This window comes from Lingula anatina, chromosome 5 (genome assembly GCF_051362555.1).
Source record: "Lingula anatina isolate TDL-2025a chromosome 5, LinAna3.0, whole genome shotgun sequence".
Classification (NCBI taxonomy): domain Eukaryota; kingdom Metazoa; phylum Brachiopoda; class Lingulata; order Lingulida; family Lingulidae; genus Lingula; species Lingula anatina.
Genome location: NC_141771.1, coordinates 7,741,285 through 7,760,653, shown reverse-complemented (window position 1 = coordinate 7,760,653; position 19,369 = coordinate 7,741,285). Strand labels below are relative to the sequence as shown.

Genomic DNA, 19,369 nt, shown 5'->3' with positions numbered 1-19,369 from the left:
AGGTGACCAAGGTGACCGATTACTCATAAATAATTATTTCTCCAGGTCTTTCACAGGCAGATTTCATTGACCATACTGATAGTCATAGCACACATGATATTGCTTGTGTAAAACATTTTATAGCAAAGCTATTTGAGGTAACATGGACTTACTTATCCCATGTGGAAGTAAAATTATCAAGCGACCGGGCCTCAGAGGCCCGGTTTCCAGGAAATGGGACTAACTTTTGGAAAAGTTAATTTCTACATATGTTGTAAATTATTTCAAAACTAATTATTTACCCATTGATGGGGTATAAGTTGCTTGAGGATTACATGAAAGGAACAGGCTCAAAACCTCATGCGAACGAAGAGAGAGCAAAAGATACATGGGTCCGGGCCTGCGAGGCCCCTGAAAGGTGATTGAGGGTTAATTTGCTGTGTGTGTGTGTGTGTGTGTGTGTGTGTGTGAGAGAGAGAGAGAGAGAGAGAGAGAGAGAATTAAAAGTGATTGTTTACCAAGCATGCCATTTTGTGCACAGTTTCACATTGTAGTGCCTTTATTTCTACTGTACGTATAATTCAGTGTACTTCAGTGCTTTCAGAGATACAAATCAGTTTTTATTTATCTATTTAAAACTAAGTGTTTGTGTGTGTGCGTGTGAGAGAGAGAGAAAAAAAAAGAGAAAGAGAGAGACCGTTTCTGTACTAGTTCAAATAAATACGTTTGTGAGTTTAAGAGACTCCGTGCATGCTTAGATAAATGAACTGTTCTATGGGAAAGTGGCCTATCTATTCATTCCCCAAAAATATTTAAAAGTTATTAGCTGTTACATAAAACGGGCATAAGATTTAAAAATCTGCCAAAGGTTTTCCAATACAGAGTAGTTACAAAATAAGTAATAATCAAAGCTGTAGTTCAGGTACTCACCACGAGCACAAGTTAAGCAGCACAAGGATCTCTGTCTCTCTCAGCAGGTTCGAGAACTCGATTCTACGATGGAACTCGGTTGAAATGAAATTGCCTAACATTGTGGCGAAAGTGCAAGTGACAGTGACACCCGGCGCATGTCAGTAATGCGTTTCTTATCCAAAAAAGAAAGGCAAAATAGCCAGTCATAACTTTGTCCAAACTGACTATGAACGTGGTTATAAAAGATCTGTGACAAAGCGAGAGGTCTCGAGAGGTCTTATACGCAACGAAGATGTGTATAAATGGTGAAGAGCGCCAATTCCTTTTAAATTAAATTAATTTATATAAATCTTAGATCTACGTGTAAAGAGATCACTTGTGGTTTCCTTTCTCTTTTCATTATTATCACTTGCCTTTTTTCCAGCACCATACCCGTGAATCATTTTCTAATGATACTTACTTCCAGTTTTAATTACCGAAACATTTATCAATTGTAAGTAAAGTGATTCTTCTACAATGTGAAAATGTATTTGCATTTGTTTTGCAAAGGTGCAGGAAATTATGTGGTTATCTCAATCTGCCAGTTGTTGCGTTTTGAATTAGCCAGAAACGACGCCGTGACGGTTACAGTTCGCGGCACAACTTGGATCTTTGCACTTATTTCCGCGCGAGTTAATTTCGACTCATTCCACGAATGATGAGAGGGCGACGCACGCTGCAACAGTTCTCGGGGCTCTACTTCACTGATGACAGTCACTTGACTGCCTGGTGACTGGCGCCCAGATGATGAAATCAGGGATTCCAGAATTTCATGCATCAACATATCTCGCTAAGCCTAAGACTTGGTTCCTATAAACCTATTGTACTAGCATGATCGATCTAACTCCGTGCGGATTCTCGCTAAATTACATTCAGTTTAAGCGACTTAAATATCTTTCACGCCTACTAAAGCTGCTGGGGGTAATTAATTATCGTGCAAGCTTTTAAGTTTAAAAACTGAATGCACTTTAGCGAGAAATCCCTCGGATATAGATCGATCCTGCTAGTACGACAGATTTATGGGAATGCTCCCTAAGACGTTAAAATAGTCTGTGACACTACACCTCACTACGTCTTGCTAGTAGAAACACAACATTTAATATTTACACTCATTTTACTTAAACATTATTAGCTATTTGTGAGTGAGATGTAAAATACAAATTATAATAATATTAACAATATTATGGCGATGACTGGAAAAATAAACAGGAATGAGACCAGTCCTCATTGAAAAAGAAGGGAAATTGGTCAGGGGTCCAGGGTACACGATTCACAAGAATGACCCAAAATGACCCTGAAAAAGTCGGGGAAAAGTCTTATCAGTGAACTAGAAAAGCACTCCGAGAGCGCAGACCTCCGCCAAGGCAGCGATTTTTGATTATTATTGATTGTTTGATTATTGATCCGGATCACCACCAAAAACTAATCACTTCTAAGTTAACCCATTTCCGACCTACCCTGAAAATTTTATCAACATCGGTCCATATCCTTTTGAGTTATGTTGATGACAAACAAACAAACAAACAGACAGACAAACAGGGGTGAAAACATAACCTCCTTGGCGGAGGTAATAAAACAGCATTCTTCAAACGATCACAGATGCACAGTATGTTTCAATATAATACTGGCCCAGAATTATCAATTTACAACTGCGTATCGCAAATAGGGCCTTCCTCCCTAAAACTATCTCTACTTTAACAACATTAATAATACTATAAATTCTTTTACACACAACTTCCTTACTTATGAAAATTATTAAACGCCTTAAACAAACAAGCATCTTTACTATCACTTGATACATACACAAGTGGCCGTCAACCTGGCGATAAATTAGCAATGGCACTTACGTGGCACTAATATACATAATGCTCTTAGAAGAATATTCTGAATGAAAACATTAATGCCATTGCATGCTGACAAATTTTTACAATGCTACGTGTTGCGCCATGAAGTAGTAAACTGTTTTTTTCCGACGCTAATAAAATCTCAAAATGACAAAAAATGCTCCATAAACTTATACAGCCCAAGGAGCAAACTATTCATTTACAATTGTGTATCACAAACAGGGCCTTCCTTCCTTCCTAAAAAATCTCTACTTTAACAACATTAATAATACTATAAATACTTTTACACACAACTGTCTTACTCATGAGAATCATTAAACACCTTAAATAAACAAGAATCTTTAACATTAATTGATACATACACAAGTGGCCGTGAACCTGGCGATAAATTAGCAATGGCACTTACGTGGCACTAATATACATAATGCTCTCAGAAATATATTCTAAATGAAAACACATATGCATTGAAAGTATACAAATGACTGCTATTCTTTACAATGCTACTTATAGAGCCATGAAGTAGGTTTTTTCCGATGCAGGTAAAAACTCTACATGACAAAAAAAAATGCTCCATAAACTTATGCAGGCCAAGGAGCAAACTATTCATTTCTTATGGCATGAAAAGAAAAGCAAGACAACCTGTGAACAACAATGTGTGTCAACAACATCAAACATCTATATTTGTCAAAATTTTGCCACTCTTGTTTCTCTCAGTTCTCAATGGAGGTAAAACTTTTTTCTCTTTTTTGTTAGTCTCGTCCTCCACAATAGCCTCATCTGGTTGGGAGGGTTCACTCTCCTCCACTGTGCCCTCACTCTGGTCATCAAAATCTTTAAGACGGGCTGACTGCGATCTCATACTGACCTCTGGAATTATACTGGGGTCTGTCTCCTCATTTCTATAAAATAAATGATTAAAAGTGAATAAATAAATAAATAAATAAATAAATAAATAAATAAATAATGTAAATCTATCTACTGTAACAATGCAAATTTGTATGATATTGTCTCCAATAGCCAGTCAAATGTGACATTTATCATAACTACAGGATTGAAGAGTCAATAGCATCTCCTGGTGTTGTACCACCAGCGGGAGTAAGCCCATTCAAGTTGATAGGAAGGTATATATGGATGTGTGTGTGTGTTAGCCGTGAGAAGTAGGCTTGGGTAAATGTGGTGGCAGTATTTTAGGGGGAGAAGTTGGCAAAATGGTAACATATGCACATAACATATGGTAAGGTATTATGTACACAGTTCTCACAGAATTCCACTTACTCCCAAGTACTTCCTAGGGCCTGTGTGGTTTGCTGTAGTCTCTCCTCTGCAACCTTCTTCATAATGTTTGACATAGCTGGATATTCAGCAAGGATGTTTTCAAAATCAGCTTTAGACAGAAAGAAAACGTCACAAATCTCAGCAGCCACAATGGTAGCAACTCTTCTTTCGTCAAGGATAAGAGATACCTCTGAAAATGAGGAGGAAAAATCAAATATTGCACACATGAGTATGGATCATTAACTACATCATTAAGTCTTTGTCAGACAAATTTTTAAATACAATCACTATTGGTGAATTTTTAACTGCAGCTATCCCCCCCCTCCCCTCCAACAAACACACACAATGTAGTTTCCATGAAATTGTTTCTGCATGCAGTGCTTAGCAATGGAAAACAATAATAAATAAGGCCTATCTCCCTCTCTCCCATCAAAATCCTGAACAAACAGCCAGTGCAGTGACCCTTTCAGCAAAACCTGACTCACCACCAAAGTATGCTCCATCTCCCAGACTGCTAACCACCAGTTCCACCCCAGCATTCATCAGCTTCACGTCCACCCTGCCGTGCTCTATGAAGAACATACCATCCCCTCGCCTGCCTAGAACACAGTGAACACTCTACTAATATGTGCTATCAAAGAATTCACAATTCCAATTCCCAACCAAAATCATGTTTTTTTATGAGAGATTATTTAACGTGATGCCACAGCAACAAGGCTGACCAGCGACAGGAATTCTGATAAAGTATGGAGCAGTTTAGTTCACCGTTATTTGTACTACCTGTTACCTAGCAATCTATCTGTAGTTTTATTAACGAACAAAATAATAAACTATCAAAGCACCTGCTTGAATAATCGTATCCCCAGGCAGGAACACCTCAAATTTCAGCTTGCTGATGATATCGTACATGAAGTCTGGTGGACTCTGGGCCAGGAAAGGCACCTTGGCCACCAAATCTTTACAGTTGTGTACCAAGATTTCCTGCAAAGCGATAAGATCATTGCTATCTTACTATTTAGAGGGATGATGTGTACTGTTGTTGCCAATAAGTGTCAGTGTTTTTGAAAATAAAACTACTATGATTTTTGCAAGTGGAAAAAAAAAAGCTCTCCAAAAAATTTTGATCATCATCTTTTTCAGTGGTTTCAGAAAACTCAGTTTATATTTTCAGTGGAGACCAAGCGCTTTGTTATCAGATACGCTACTGCTAACTTAAGGAAAGACCATGCCATGGGTGCATTCACTATTCGGTATCATAATTTTCACCTCATCCTACCTGTCTGATAGCAGGAGAAATGTTCCCTTCTCCTATGATGCCATCTTCATCAAAGTACTTGCGCTGATACTTGTGCTCATAATAAGCAATCACCCTCCTTTGAGTTTTAATTGGGATTCTCCGGTATCGCATATATTCTTTAGCTTGATTTGTCTATAAATAAAGAGGCACAAGTATTGGTACTACATAGAAGATAAATAATGAATACTATTTTAAGATATATAACATAGATTTGACTTCAAATCTGACAAATTAAGTAAGTCCTTATATAATGATTATACTGGTTACATTTTATACCTCATTCATTCATTATTTTGCTGTCAGATAATTATTAGATAAATGGCTTTTTAAACAGGGAGTACTGGATATTGAGCACCTTACAAATACAAAAAAAAAAAAAAAATTTAAAAACCTAAAAAAGAGAGAGAAGAACTAATGTACCTTTTCAACATATAGCCTGCCTGATGCATCAGAAGTCAGCAGCAGGTAAGAGCAGTAAGCTACAAAGAGAGCATAACAAATCGCACCCACGATCATGCTGAACATGATGACAATGATGTCAGTGTTGGAGATAGGGGGAAACCGTCCATAGCCAATAGTAATCATGTGAGATACGGCTCTGAAGAGGCACATTAAGTACTTATCAAACCAAGTAGTTTCAGGCGCCTACAAAAGAAAAAAAAACTAGGGAAAGAAGAATGAAACAATTACCTTTTCATTATAGGCTCTCCCAGAGGTATCAATCATCAGAAGCAAGGAGGACGTGTGCCCAATGAACAGTGCATAAAATGTTGCTCCCAATAACATGCTGATCATGACCAGTAATACTTCTGTGTTGTTAAGTGGAGGTGCCCGGCCGTACCCTATACTCAACATGTGGGACATTGCACGAAACACAGACAAAATGTACTTGTCAGTCACAGGGGCATGCTACAAAATTAAAGGAAAAAATAGTGTTGTCAACAATATCTTTGAGCAAGGCTGCCACACACAGAAAGAGCTTCATTTTCTGCACCGTCACTATACACAGTACTATACACAAGAATAATCCAAATATAAAGAAAAGTCTGTGGGATAATGATGTGAACATTAAATAAAATGCTTATTCTGAACTATTATAAATTATTTTCAAAAATGATGAAATTTAGCGCTTGGCAATTCTCCTACCTAGAATGTAAGAATTATGTGCTAAAGAAATGACATACGTAAAATATAAGAAATCATAGAAAAATCTACCTTAAAGTAAATAGCTTGTAAAAATATTGTTCACTTATTGACACATTTTCAATAATAACTACTGTACTCACCAGCAATCCATTCCTGACTACCCAGGAGTTCTCCGGAAAGTCTTCAATAAACGCAACTAAGTACTGTACACAGCCATTCCAGTGGGACAACAGGAGAATCATGATGACAAGATTGATAATGCGGAGAACACTGCCAGGTATATCTAAGAGCTGTGAAAAAGACAATGCACAATCTACAAAATAATCACTGGACTTGTAAAAGTCACATTATTTAATTAATACCATCACACAGTCTTGAACTGAAAATTGTTACTTTGTGCACTCTTCTAAACACCCCAGTATTATGCACAGTTTGGGCTTTCTCAAAAAAAAAAAATAGTTTTGATAAAAAAAAATGGGAAACATTGTGGATAAAACAGGGAAGGAGTTTCACTTACATGTAACTACTACCACGTACATCACTCTCCATAATAAAGATCAAAGTAAACTAGTGCATACCTCCTCTAGCCTGTTAATATACCTGAGGAACCTGGCCATTCTGAATACCCGTAGCAAGCTGAGAAGTTTTGTCAACCTAAAAACATAGAGTTATTTCACATGTAAGTATTTTAGTGATTTGAAATCTTATTTCATAGTTTAGTTTTTTCAAGTTAATATAAATTCAAAGTATAACACAACATGCACATTTTTAATGTAAAACTTTACAAAAAAATTTCAAATGGTGAAATATTCCAAATTAGAACTTAGGCCACACTTTTTTAATTTTATGGATGACATCCTGCGCACGCATGGATTTTCGCCCGTTCTCCAAAAAAAAAAAAAAAAAAAAAAAAAAAACCCCCCCAGCCCCCAACGAAGTCGGTTGTCGCAAACGTTGTTATTGAATTTGCAAGGAAATGAGCTTTCTGCGCATGCGTATTTTCGCCACGTGGAAATGCGGCCACTTTGCTGTCAAATTCATCTCTAGGATTACTTTCAAATTACACAACAATAAAAGTCATAAAGAGAACGGGCGCTATCGTTTTGGATTGGTATGCCATTGATATTGGGCCTGGAGATATCACCTTTTTACAATTGTGCGAAAGGCTGGCGGCGGCCGAAACATTTCTGTGACATTCTGTATAAAGCAGCACATTACTAGTAATAATAGGTTTTCTGTAGCGAAAAAAGGGTCGACAAGGGCGTCGAGGTATTTGGTGGGCTGAAGGTCGGACAGGCCACCTGACAGTTTAGCTGCTTCGTGTGAGTTGAAGTTGATAAAATGGCATCGTCTGAAATGACCTTTAATAGATTTGGTAGTATTAAGCATATCTTTGCATCATTTTTTAAACATTTCTGTGAAGTGTTCAAAATGTTTTAATATTCTGAGAATACAAATAAAGACACACTGTTTGATTGATATTTGTCTTATTGATTGCTATACCAAATGAATGCATGAAATAACCTCAAATAGATTTGGTAATATGAAGTATATCAATTCATGACTTTTTTTTTTACATTTCTACGAAGTATTCACAATGCTTTAATATTTTGAGAGCATGGATAAAGACATATTGTTAGTTTGATACGTGTTTCTGTGGTTAAATTTGTGTTTCCAGCTGTGTACTGACAGCATTCCTTTACTTAAGCAGTTTTTTTTTTTTTTGGACTGTTTTTTTTTTTTCGCCCTCTCGCACCAATTTTGGGGTACCCAGAGGATGTCATCCATAAAAATAAAAAAGTGTGGCCTTACATTAAATAAATAAAGAAATAAATAAATACACTTCTTGTGTAACCTTTAACTGAGAAATGCATGTTGGAATTTAAGTACTTTTTTTAGGTTAAATTATCTTTTACAGCAATATTGATCAAAATAAAGTTCCTGACAATCAAGCAGATTTTAATCTCACCGCAGCATCCTGAGTGCATTTAAAGCTCTGGATGCTGTCCCAGTTGAAGCAAGGAAAAAATAATCAAATGGAACTGTAGAAATGAAATCTAGGAAGAACCAGGTTTTCAGGTAGTTAATTGTAATTTTCTTACTGCTCAATATGACCTAAGTAAAAAAATGTCCATTTGTATCTTTCACATAATTTTTATTTATTTTTATTTTATTTTATTTTTGTTTACATATATTTGTTTGTTTTAGCAAATAAAATAAACAACTGACACCAGGTCAATTATCAAATAGGCCAAGATAAAGTTTCATTTTAGTCTATATTCATCTTTCATTTTTTACTTTAATTGATTTATATATTCTAGAAAAATATTAACATTTGGAAGGCTAACAGACCCATCCACCAAATCTATTACAACTCAGATTTTACCTCTTCTGTTTCACTTCTGATATATCCAGTGCGGAAGTTGAGAATTATATCTATAAAAAAGATGACATCTACTGCAATGTTCATGCCTTCCCAGTGTGAGTCTGGATCATTTGGGAAGAAGGCAATGTTGACAGGCAGGATTATCAATGTTACAGATAATACTGCCACCATGAAAAGGTCCCAAAACCATCTGAATTTAGAAAACAAGGTGCTACGTATATTATAATAATAGCATTACCATATAACAGCAGTACAAGAAGTACAACTAATATTCATAATTTTTTTTTTACAAACTACTACTTTACATTACTTTATCACAAATTGAAATGAAAGTGGTATCACATGTAAATAAGTAATTTTTAAAGAATTAAGAATGTATCAGACACTTCCAATTGCAGCTTGAGGACACCCATAAAGATAGTATACTAAGCAAAATGAGAAAGAAAGGAGAGAGAGCTTTAACCTCAATTCAGTACTTTTCACACAGTATAATAACATAATTATATGTATAATAATATACCATCATATTATTTCCCAAATCATGTCCAATTAAAAAAAAAGTAAGATATCCTTTTCTGAAATGACTGACATTTTGTAGTTTGACCACTTAAAAGAACCTACCTGAACTTACTAAAAGGATGAATAATATATTTGTTTGTATTTTGTTGTCTTTTCTGCTCTGCTTCTATAGCATCTTTGCTTCTTAAAACTTTCCTATGAATGACGAATATTCTAATTAGACAGAGAATCAAACTGAATAAAACCAAAGAAATATTTAATATAAACAAACAACGAGGTAATATTTTAATATCAAAAATGAAAGATTTCCGCAATTTTTAAATGCCATTTGTCACATATTTCATATTCAAAACACTTCATCTTACCTACAAAGCTTATTAGCTGCTGATGCCTGAAAGAAATGCTCGGCAGTAGCCAAGAAAAAGGACCCAGTGTTCGGTAAAAAACTGCGAAACGCCATCCCACTTGGTGCAGTATCATTCACTTCACCCGAACTACCTTTATCAATTTTTCCTTTTTTTATAGCTGTTGGAATTTTCAATGAATCTACACACAATGCAACACTAGCTCTTTTTGTTGTATTATCTGAAATAAATATTGAAGAAAATAAATGAACAAAGCTTAATAATAATCAAAAGCATAGACTATATCATGTACTTACATATAGTCTACATAATATGCGTTCAATTTAAAGCCCATATGTCAATCATACCATGAAAAACTTTTTATTTTTAATCAAACAGGTGTATTCACTTTCTTTTTAAATTATAATTAGTGCTCTTAAATGTTTAAATTAGCTGTTTATATTAATATGATTGTGACAAAATGTTATTTAATTAATACATCAAAGAGTTCAGTGTTGTCCTCTACCAGGGCCACAGATTGTTTTTTTTTTTTTTTTTTTTCCACTGGATATATTCACAGATATGTCTCTGGTTAAATTCATAGTTATTATATATTGACTGCCCCAGGTGAAATGTTCACATAATAAAAACTCCGGCCCTGGAAGAGGGTATCAGTGTCAAAGCAGGGTACTACCTATTTTTGCTTGGATATCCCCGGTCTTTAAATTAATTATGGCTTATACTTTTCAGTCTTACCACTAACTTCTTCAACAATTTGGAAAAACAGGTATGTCTACGGGTTACATGCTTTGTTAACTATGAGCAAATTTAAGAACTTTTGTAATTTTGCTCTCAGCCAGGGCATTGGAAGACCACGGATAATCATGGTGACCCATATATTTCCACCTGCCTTGCAAGTTGACTGCTCTCTTCTTCTATTTCCACGTTGGTCGACACACAATGGTATCTTTTAAATCCAATATTTTCCCTTTATATTCATCCGTTTTCTGAATATAACAAATACAATGAAATAAATAAAACTATGCTATGCAAGTAAAATAAATAGCAAATTGCTGCAAACGCCGAAGTCATATTTCGCACGTGAGTGACGTCAGTAATCTGGGTCATACAAGATAAAATAAATGATTTGATTTCTTTTTGATATTTCAAATTCAAAAAAATACTCACTTATATCTTATTTTAAGAAAATTGTTAAGTACAATTTACTTTTGATAGAGTGCGTAAGTCTAAATATTCTACTAAACATACAATTGTGCACGTCTTGATTGACCTATTTAGAAAGCATGGATTGTACCATAGTAAACGCTGCCAACAAAAAGGACGTATTTCCTGATATTAGGCTGTACATGGAACTGAAGACTAGGCTTAGAATAGCACAGTTTTATCTTATCTTTCCAGCTGATACGTACGTATAGCATTTATTTTGGAGTTTTGTACAGGATTATGGTATCTTTGTTGAGCACGTTACTTACCTCGTCGACTGTGGAGTGTTGTATTTTAAAAACCGGCCAGTTCACTTCAGATAATTCCTGCCAGTTTCCTATAGCTTGTTACACGTTATTTTTCAACACCTGGTATCTTTTTACCAATCAGTAACATGTTCATAATGTCACACTCTATGCCTATGCATGTATTTACATGTATTGCAACTGAATAAAAGCGAGCACGTACAGTACATTAATTGTACATGTGTGAATTGTGATGCATACATACATTATGTGGAAGTTTGAAAATGATTGAAACATGCACGCTTGGGGTTAACCAGTAGAGCAATGTAACTACTGTCAAAATAAGTATCACTGTATAACTACTGTGAAAATAAGTATCACTGTATAACTACTGTGAAAATAAGTATCACTGTATAACAACTGTGAATTAAGTGTCACTGTAAATGCATGATCTGTAGTGCTGTGATAAATGTAGACTTGGCAATCTAAAAATGAGAATTGCAAGTTTAAAAGAAAGTTACATAATTATGTCATATCATGCTTTATTTAATTATCTTTACCAAGTCCTAATCGAAAAATATCATACATCCATTGTATTGTTGTTTTTATTTATTTGTTAATTTACATATTTTTTTTTTGGCAGATTCAACTGCAGAAATATGAAAGTAGACTTCTTCCAAGATAAAATTTGCATCCAAACCATGGAAAATGAAAGCTCAGGTCCATGTTATGAATTCTCTCTGGGCCCAGCCTATGTACTTCCAGCCACATGTAATGGTCTCAGTCTCAGTGAACATTCTGAGCTACACTGGAGGATGCAGTTACTGACTGATGGGGATAGAGGCCTTGACCCTGACCCTGACCCTAACCTCACCAGTCAAGGTCAAAGCACAGCAGACCAAATGGTTGATGTATTAAAGAGTAGTAGTGGGCCTTGCTGCTGTTCTATGTGTGGAGAGAAACTTTTACAAAAAATGTGAGTTTTGTTCCCTTCAAGTTGTTTTTCTTTACCAAAATAACATGATTCAGAGCTGGGCCTCTGAGGACATGAGTTTTGACAGCGCCCCTTGCAGAATAGAGCGGCTCTTTGAGTGTGTTAGGCTTCTCGCCTTTATTATGAGCAACGATTGTCTCCGATAGGAAAGTAGGTGTCTCGCCTGCCTGGTATGAGATTTATGGTTACTGATACATATGGGGTGCCCTGAAAAGGACATGCTGTGTAGAGTAGAGAGCGACTCTTAGAATGTGTCAGGCATTTCGCCTTTATTATGAGGAAAGATCGTCTCTGATAGGAAGGTAGGTGTCTCACCTACAAAGTATGAGATTTATAGATACCGATCTCCAATGGGTGCCCGAAAAGGGCATTTCGTGATTGGCACGATAGAGGCGTCTCGCCTGTTGAGGGAAGGGGGAGGGTGGACTGGTTGCAGTTTTTTTTTTTTTTTTTTTTTTTTTTTTTTTTTTGCTTGAAAACAAGTGTACCCTGTACGAGTCCTCTCTTTTATGATGTAGCAATATTACAAGTTGACTTGATTGTATTCTGCTCACATTTCATATTTTGGGAAATTTTATTTTCTTTGTCTAAACATTTTAGGAAATTTCACCGTGTCTTGCCATTACCTTCAGAAGGGTGGGCTGATTTTGCTGACAGCTGGTTCTGCCATACCCATACACATGAACATGGTGCTAGTAACAGTTGTCATGGCAACGGGACTGAAAGCAATAAACTTAGCGACAGCCCTAGTGAAAATGATAATGCCAGTAAATGCCAAACTGATGACATTCACCATGGGAACAAACACCATGGCAACAAAGAAGCAATTGATTTGTTGAAAAAGGCACCTTTTCGGCCTAAAGAAGATGATTGTTTTGTTGGTGATACATATTGTCTTATACACCCGTGTCAGATCAGCAGAGAGACAGTGGAGAGAAAAAATCAAAGCAATGTTTTAAAATGTCGAAGATGTCACAGTGAAGTTGGAGAAATGATGGGTAAGTTTATGAAGATTCTTTGACGTTTAGCGAGATAATATTTTTATGTATCTGTAGATGAAAAGTTAGGTTACTCTGTAATTTTAAGTGCATCTTTTAGGAATTTTGGTGTATATCCACTCATGCAAACCTTCATTTCTTTACACAATTATTTGCAGTGATTTATAAATTACCACTGCAACAGTTGGGGTGAAAATGGCCATAGATTACCAAATATAGTAGAAATTTTGCCGTTTGTTGTTCATTCTATTTTAATGTAACAATTTTATTTCAATATTTATTTATTTATTTCATCGCACTTTCAGGAACTCATCTGGGTGATCAGTTAGCTGTTAAAGTATTTTTGCATGCAGTCTCATTGAAACCACATGGAAATAAGCCAGAGAGGTAAAACAGTTTAGCCATAATAATGATATGGATTTTTAAATACATGTCAAGCCTTGGGAAGATAAATTTGAAAGACATTTTTTGGAAGCCCATCATTATAAATGGCAGTGTTGACTATGTAGAATTATTTTCTGAATGTTGCATTTGTAGGATAGAGGTCATAGATATTCAGCTTGTAACTTGCCTTAAAACAGTATTTAAATGGCACACACTTTTCATTGACTTTACAACAAATCAATTTTGCTTAGGTTGGCCAAATAAAGCTAATTTATTTTAGCAATCTGCTAATGACATGCCAGTGCTAATTTAGAAAAAAAGTTGGATCTTGAAATAAATGTATACTGTATTTCATCTTTTCCCCAGAGTCAAGTCAACAGAGGTGTCCCTGACACAGTACATGTTAAATCTATCAAACAGGTATACCAGCTTCAGGTTTATCATAGAACACAGGCAGCCAGCAGATAAACCAAAGCCATACTTACTAGTAGGTTATCACACTTGGAGAATGCATCCGATGTATAGCAATTGATTTCTTGTAGTTCAGAGCTGCGATTGGATTTAATTATGATGGTCACCCATTTCCAGCTTAAAGCAATAATAACTCTTTGTTTCGGCCAAAAAATGAATTTTCCTGGAGTAAACAACAATTTTCCCATACTTACCAATGGTTAATGAATCCATTTTTACATTCAAAGTTAGTCCCTGTTTTTTTTCTAAAAAGTTTGGTTTTTTGTTAAAATCTCTTAAGAGATTTTAACAGAGTATAGCCATCAATGGAGGTCATGTGGTCTAAAGACAAGTTCAGATATCAGAATAAAAGCTATAACTGCTGTTTTTGTGGTAAAACAGAATAAATTATATTTCTATGAGTTATTCACAAGGTTTTTATTGTGAAATATAGATCTCATACGAAGAGTTATTATCCCTTTAATGAATTCAGTGGGGCTATGGAAAACAAACACATGGGATAATGGTCATTTTTATGGTTCCTGAAATGAATAAATGTTTTAGGCTTAATAAATGTCCATTGGTTAAATATAAATCTATGCCTCTCAGACCATGACTTCACTCTACCCACAGCTGATTTATGTAAATGACAGAGGTGAATTTCAAGTAAGCTCTGACTGCTGACTGACACTAGGCATTGAGACCAGCTTTACTTATGTAATGAAATTAATATATATTTTTTTCTTTGAAAATGAATGATCTCCGCATTAAAGCATGATATTCTCCACTTTTAGTTTTGGATTCTTGACCAGTGTGCCCAGGTGGCTTTGTCCTCAATAGGTGACAGTGGCTCACAGAAGGTCAAAGTTCACCCTGATCTCATGGTGAAAGTGCTTTACCAGTACTGTGGAGACAATCCAGGCAACAGGTGTGTTTTTTAAAAATCAATAAAAATGATATTTTTCACTATTTTTTTTTCTGTTATGACGAGATTGATAATATATTAATTTATTTATTTATGTATTTATTTTAGTGATCCTGTTGTATTTCACAATTCCAGACACACAATTTTGTTTAGTTAATGACTTTTTGGTGTTTTCAGACTGGATAAAGTTTCTAATAGGGAGATACAGTGTTTTAAACTAGACTAGAAAGTTGTTCAGTGTGATTTTTTAAAGTTCTTGTCTCATACTTGTATCACAGTGGTCAGCAGAATTCTTTTTTATATGCAAATTCGTATGTGTAGTCTTTTGATTACAAAAATGTTACACTCTTTAAACTTTTTCAATTTCGAGAATTACTTGATCTGTGCCTAAACAAATCTTTTATAGTAACACACACTGATGAAGGTCACAGTACTAATTGAAGGCTTTGTTAAGGCACAGCTCAAGTAAGTGTAGAATTTGAAAAGTTGAAGAGTGTAAGAGAAATGTTTCTTATCTATTTCAGCACAGTTAGCACCTGGCTACAAGATGATACAGTGCAGTGTGTAGATCTTCCCAAGTCCAGCTGCCTTACACTGTTTTCATCTCTTGTTAGCAGTACCAAGATCTTACCTCAGTCTCTAAGGATGGCCAGTGATTTTTATGTAAGTCAGAGAAAGTAAAAGAATGGTTGAAAAAATACAAATCTTTTATATATTTATTTCTTGTTATTATTATTATTTATTTATTATTTTTTGTTGTAGTTGTTGTTGTTTTATTTTTCAGCAACAGTTATAATTGTGGTTTTGGCTGTCTGTTGACAAGATTTTTTTTTTTTTTTATTGTTGTTGTTGTAACCAGGGGCGGATTGAGGCTGTCTTTTGAGTCTTCCAGAAGACAGTCAGATTTTCAAATATACATTGATGGGTATCTAATTTTTCTCTATCGGAAGACGGTCAAAATGGAGGATGGTTCAACAAAGATGATTTGAAAGACTGTCAGAAAATATCTCTGGATCCGCCCCTGGTAACTACAAGTAGAATGTCATATGGTGCCTCAATGTAATACGAACAGAAATATAGAAAGAAAGTAGGAACTAATGGGTTTGGAAACACTTCATCAACTCTGGCATTAACTTTAGTCAGAATTCAAATGTAAATTTTCCTTTGATTACTACTTCTTCTGAAGATTGATTACTTACCTCGGTATAATATTTTTTCAGGTTGGATATTTGAAAAGGTGAAAAACCTTTGGATGGTCTTGGCAATTTTTCTGTAACCAGAGGGATTCAAACGGCGCCATTAAAGTAACTAAACATAGCCCTGAGACTTGTAGTAAAAGAATGTCATTTTATGACAAACATAAATAAAGCTGTTTTTGTAGTTTATAAAAAGTACTCATTTAATTATGTGGAAACAGTTCTTGCTGTAGTACCACTCATTTAATGTATTTTTTTAAAGAAAATTTTGTAATATTCTAGTCAGTCACAAAACCCTGTATGTTACATATAATTAGCTTTATTAATAAGGACATATACACATATAGTGGCAAGACAAACTTTGCAGTTTGAATACAATAAACATACATAACAAAAAAAGACTTAAGTCATCCATATCAATATGAAATGCATGATGGTGAATAATAAATCATGTAATTGCTATAATAGAAACCAGGCAATTTCACCAAGCGAATAGAGAAACATATCACATATTAAGGTGGTCTGACTTTTTTAAAATTCGTCTTAGAATGAACATACCAGCATGTCATACAGTCATGAATAATGTACAACATGTCACCACTTCTACCATCAGACGTGTCTGCAGTTATAGCAGCTTATTTGTTGTTATTAGTTTTGAAAAAGATTCAACTGGGAGCTTTACAAAAGCACCCACAGACCCAAATTAAAAGTTGACACCAGCAGGCGGTAACTGACACTACTGTAAGGTACACATGTAAAGTTATTCTGGTGCTTTCATGCTACTGCGCATTGTTACACTTGGCACATAGATCTCCTGGCTTTCATTCTTCTTTTTTAACTTAGATGAAGTTTGTAGTGAAAGGCTTGCATTATGAAGGTGGGATATATTGACTTTAGCATATATATTTATCAATTTATGCACGCTAATATTTGATTAGCAGCTAGACTGAAAACTGCTTTGAAATTGCTTTCAGTGCTCTAGAGAACCGTGATCCCCCTCCCAAGTATTTGGGGACATTGCAATGCTTTCTTTTATCATTTATCTTTTGTGTTGATGAAAAAGCTTGCTGCTTGAACATATAGCATTCCCTATTTGTTTTGTCACATGCAGTGTCACAGTGGTGGATTGGTTAGTCAGAAATCCTTATAAATGATCATGACCAAAAGAAAGTTATCAAAAGGGATCTCTGTTTTAAACTGACACAATAGCAGTCATCATTATAAATTTCAATGGTAAAAATCTTTTTTAAGAAAGCAAAAAAAGAGGGGAATGCAAATGCAAATAATGACATATGATAAAGACAGTCTGCATTTTGAATGTTTTCACCCTCTGATTGGAGGAAAATGGTTGAACCTGATTGGTTCTTCATAGTTATGTGGATGGTACAAGCCCCACTTTGGTGGTGGGACCTCATACGGGAATTGCTGTGGAGTTCCTGTGTAGCCTATGTTACGTGGCTCTAATACCTCACGTCGTATGGTCTCGTTTGTGAATGTGCGTATTCCGTCCCCTTTGCGTGTGGTGGCGTGTGATGCTTGATCCCAGGGCCAAGACCTGTACTTGTAGTTGCCTGCAAAGTAATATTATTTTCTGATGATAACAAAATCAGGTCACTTAAAACATCAAAAAAGTTGACAGTTATTTTAAATTTATTTATTGTTTTATTATTTTATCATTATTGTTATCAATCACATTTATATAGTACAGCTAATGAAGCGCCTCTTTATGTCTTAAAATATGCCCAGTGCAAATTTAAAACATTTGTCTAATTACACTTTTATTGGTGTAATTTAATAGTTCTCCATAAGAATTGAGGTTATTTTTACCTTCTCTGATATAGTCCACCTTTCTTGTATACCAGTCTGGTTCATAAGCAAAGGGTCTGGCAGCGTGCCAGTCGCCATGTTGGCCTGCACATCCCATAGACCACTTTTTCCAGCCTCCCTACGAACAGGAAAAAATCTATGATTACAAAGGCAAAGTAAGAAAGGTAAAAAAAGTTTGGCAACTACTGTGGAAATAGTATTGATTTTTTTTTTTTTTTACAAAAAACACCTTTTGTGTTTCTTTTAGTAACATGCAAAAATAAGTTCAGCAATTACGTTATTGTTTTATGTTAATTTTTGTAATGATATGTAACATCTTTTAAATTTTTGCTACGTGTATGAATGTATTTTTATTTTTCACCTTTTTTTATTTTAGTTACTTGAACTCCAAAGTAAAATATAGCCAGGCCTATGAATCAGACATGAGGGTTTTTTTTCCTTGGAAACACGAAGTTCTGCGTTTTTTAATTCAATTCTGATGGTTCCTGAGATTCGTCTTGTCTGAGATTCGATAAATGTTCAGATTTTTTTTTTTTTTTTTGGAAACCTAGGCTTATGTCTGATGAATATAAATAAAATACTGTCCCTTTTACATTAGAATGAACACATTTCTTCTGCCATGTGAATATTAACTAGTGAGTACCAGCTAGAGTTAATAAAGCAGTGTCAGCTTACCTTGGCGTGATCACAGTGACTGCTGTGGTATGGTGGGTGGAGGTGGTGTTTGGCTTGCCTTTGAAAGAGAGAAATACGATTTTTGAACAAGTTTTAGTATTACTTTTCATTCAATCCTTTATTATTATTATTTGAAAACGCATTTTTGAAATGAATTCTTTTGTTAGCATTTGCAATTTATTATTATATTTATAAGAACGCGGGATATTTCTGTAGGACTCTTCATATGCATGATGAATAACCCTAAAAGTACACCGTTGTCATGTTTGTCAGTAAATAACATTGTTGATCTTTTACTAGAAATCATTGCATGTACTGGGATATATATATATATATATAGTTACAGTGCATGATGATAAGACCATTAAAATTATTTCACTTAGAGTGCTACACTTAACTTCACCGGGTTTTTTTAGTCGAGTTTATTTATGGTTTAAAGACCAGAGATAACACTTACCACATCGCTGGCATGCTTGCCAGTGGTGGCGGTCGTTCTCTCACGTGGGACCATGTTAAAGACACAGGTAGATGTGCTACAGCTGGGTTCCCCGCCATGTTGCCGTGTGTTGTTGTTGCTATACGCTGAGGTCGCTTACAACACATAAAATATTTGTAAATACTGGTTGCCTTTGAAGCTTTAGAAGTTTATGCTATGTATCAAAATGCACAATACATTAAAATTGGATCTCTAAATTATTATTCTCCAGACG

At 35.1% G+C, this 19,369-nt stretch overlaps 3 protein-coding genes across 9 annotated transcripts; 1 reads left to right on the top strand and 2 right to left on the bottom strand.

The window, feature by feature from the left end:
* Positions 1–1,828: 1,828 nt before the first annotated feature.
* Positions 1,829–11,414, bottom strand: LOC106167275 (potassium/sodium hyperpolarization-activated cyclic nucleotide-gated channel 2). Of its 6 annotated transcripts, XM_087014308.1 has the most exons (14): positions 11,235–11,414; positions 10,652–10,748; positions 9,763–9,982; positions 9,500–9,592; positions 8,879–9,068; positions 8,462–8,607; positions 7,071–7,146; positions 6,633–6,782; positions 5,767–5,991; positions 5,326–5,478; positions 4,892–5,030; positions 4,535–4,648; positions 4,050–4,239; positions 1,829–3,673 (listed from the first exon to the last, which is right to left on the bottom strand). In XM_087014308.1, the coding sequence occupies exons 3-14, from the start codon at positions 9,855–9,857 to the stop codon at positions 3,442–3,444; spliced, it is 1,803 nt and encodes a 600-aa protein (XP_086870434.1). In that variant the 5' UTR covers positions 9,858–9,982; positions 10,652–10,748; positions 11,235–11,414; the 3' UTR covers positions 1,829–3,441. The 6 variants fall into 6 exon arrangements, with proteins under 6 accessions (XP_086870434.1, XP_086870433.1, XP_086870436.1 ...); XM_087014307.1 differs by lacking the exon at positions 11,235–11,414 and having other exon boundaries at positions 10,652–10,843; XM_087014310.1 differs by lacking the exon at positions 11,235–11,414 and having other exon boundaries at positions 10,498–10,669.
* LOC106167390 (E3 ubiquitin-protein ligase E3D) lies at positions 11,027–17,461 on the top strand. 2 transcript variants are annotated; one of them, XM_087014313.1, is made up of 9 exons: positions 11,027–11,167; positions 11,854–12,186; positions 12,805–13,202; positions 13,508–13,589; positions 13,953–14,073; positions 14,831–14,964; positions 15,486–15,624; positions 15,912–15,985; positions 16,182–17,461. In XM_087014313.1, the coding sequence occupies exons 1-8, from the start codon at positions 11,046–11,048 to the stop codon at positions 15,948–15,950; spliced, it is 1,368 nt and encodes a 455-aa protein (XP_086870439.1). In that variant the 5' UTR covers positions 11,027–11,045; the 3' UTR covers positions 15,951–15,985; positions 16,182–17,461. The 2 variants fall into 2 exon arrangements, with proteins under 2 accessions (XP_086870439.1, XP_013401630.2); XM_013546176.2 differs by lacking the exon at positions 15,912–15,985.
* On the bottom strand, positions 16,461–19,296 carry LOC106167391 (uncharacterized). The gene is made up of 4 exons (XM_013546177.3): positions 19,117–19,296; positions 18,660–18,717; positions 17,985–18,102; positions 16,461–17,728 (listed from the first exon to the last, which is right to left on the bottom strand). The coding sequence occupies exons 1-4, from the start codon at positions 19,260–19,262 to the stop codon at positions 17,481–17,483; spliced, it is 570 nt and encodes a 189-aa protein (XP_013401631.2). The 5' UTR covers positions 19,263–19,296; the 3' UTR covers positions 16,461–17,480.
* Between the last annotated feature and the right edge of the window lie 73 nt (positions 19,297–19,369).

Bases quoted from the DNA above. Each gene is read 5' to 3' on its own strand.
- LOC106167275 (XM_087014308.1), bottom strand. From the start codon at position 9,857: ATGGCGTTTCGCAGTTTTTTACCGAACACTGGGTCCTTTTTCTTGGCT. The intron at 5,479-5,766 runs GTACATTAGTTC...CTTTATTTATAG, and splicing joins GCAGGCTATATGTTGAAAAG to ACAAATCAAGCTAAAGAATA. The intron at 4,649-4,891 runs GTGCTTTGATAG...ACTGTGTTCTAG, and splicing joins GGATACGATTATTCAAGCAG to GCAGGCGAGGGGATGGTATG.
- LOC106167390 (XM_087014313.1), top strand. From the start codon at position 11,046: ATGGATTGTACCATAGTAAACGCTGCCAACAAAAAGGACGTATTTCCT. The intron at 13,590-13,952 runs GTAAAACAGTTT...TCTTTTCCCCAG, and splicing joins CATGGAAATAAGCCAGAGAG to AGTCAAGTCAACAGAGGTGT. The intron at 14,074-14,830 runs GTAGGTTATCAC...CTCCACTTTTAG, and splicing joins AACCAAAGCCATACTTACTA to TTTTGGATTCTTGACCAGTG.
- LOC106167391 (XM_013546177.3), bottom strand. From the start codon at position 19,262: ATGTGTTGTAAGCGACCTCAGCGTATAGCAACAACAACACACGGCAAC. The intron at 18,718-19,116 runs GTAAGTGTTATC...TCTCTTTCAAAG, and splicing joins GCAAGCATGCCAGCGATGTG to GCAAGCCAAACACCACCTCC. The intron at 17,729-17,984 runs GTAAAAATAACC...ATTACTTTGCAG, and splicing joins GGTGGACTATATCAGAGAAG to GCAACTACAAGTACAGGTCT.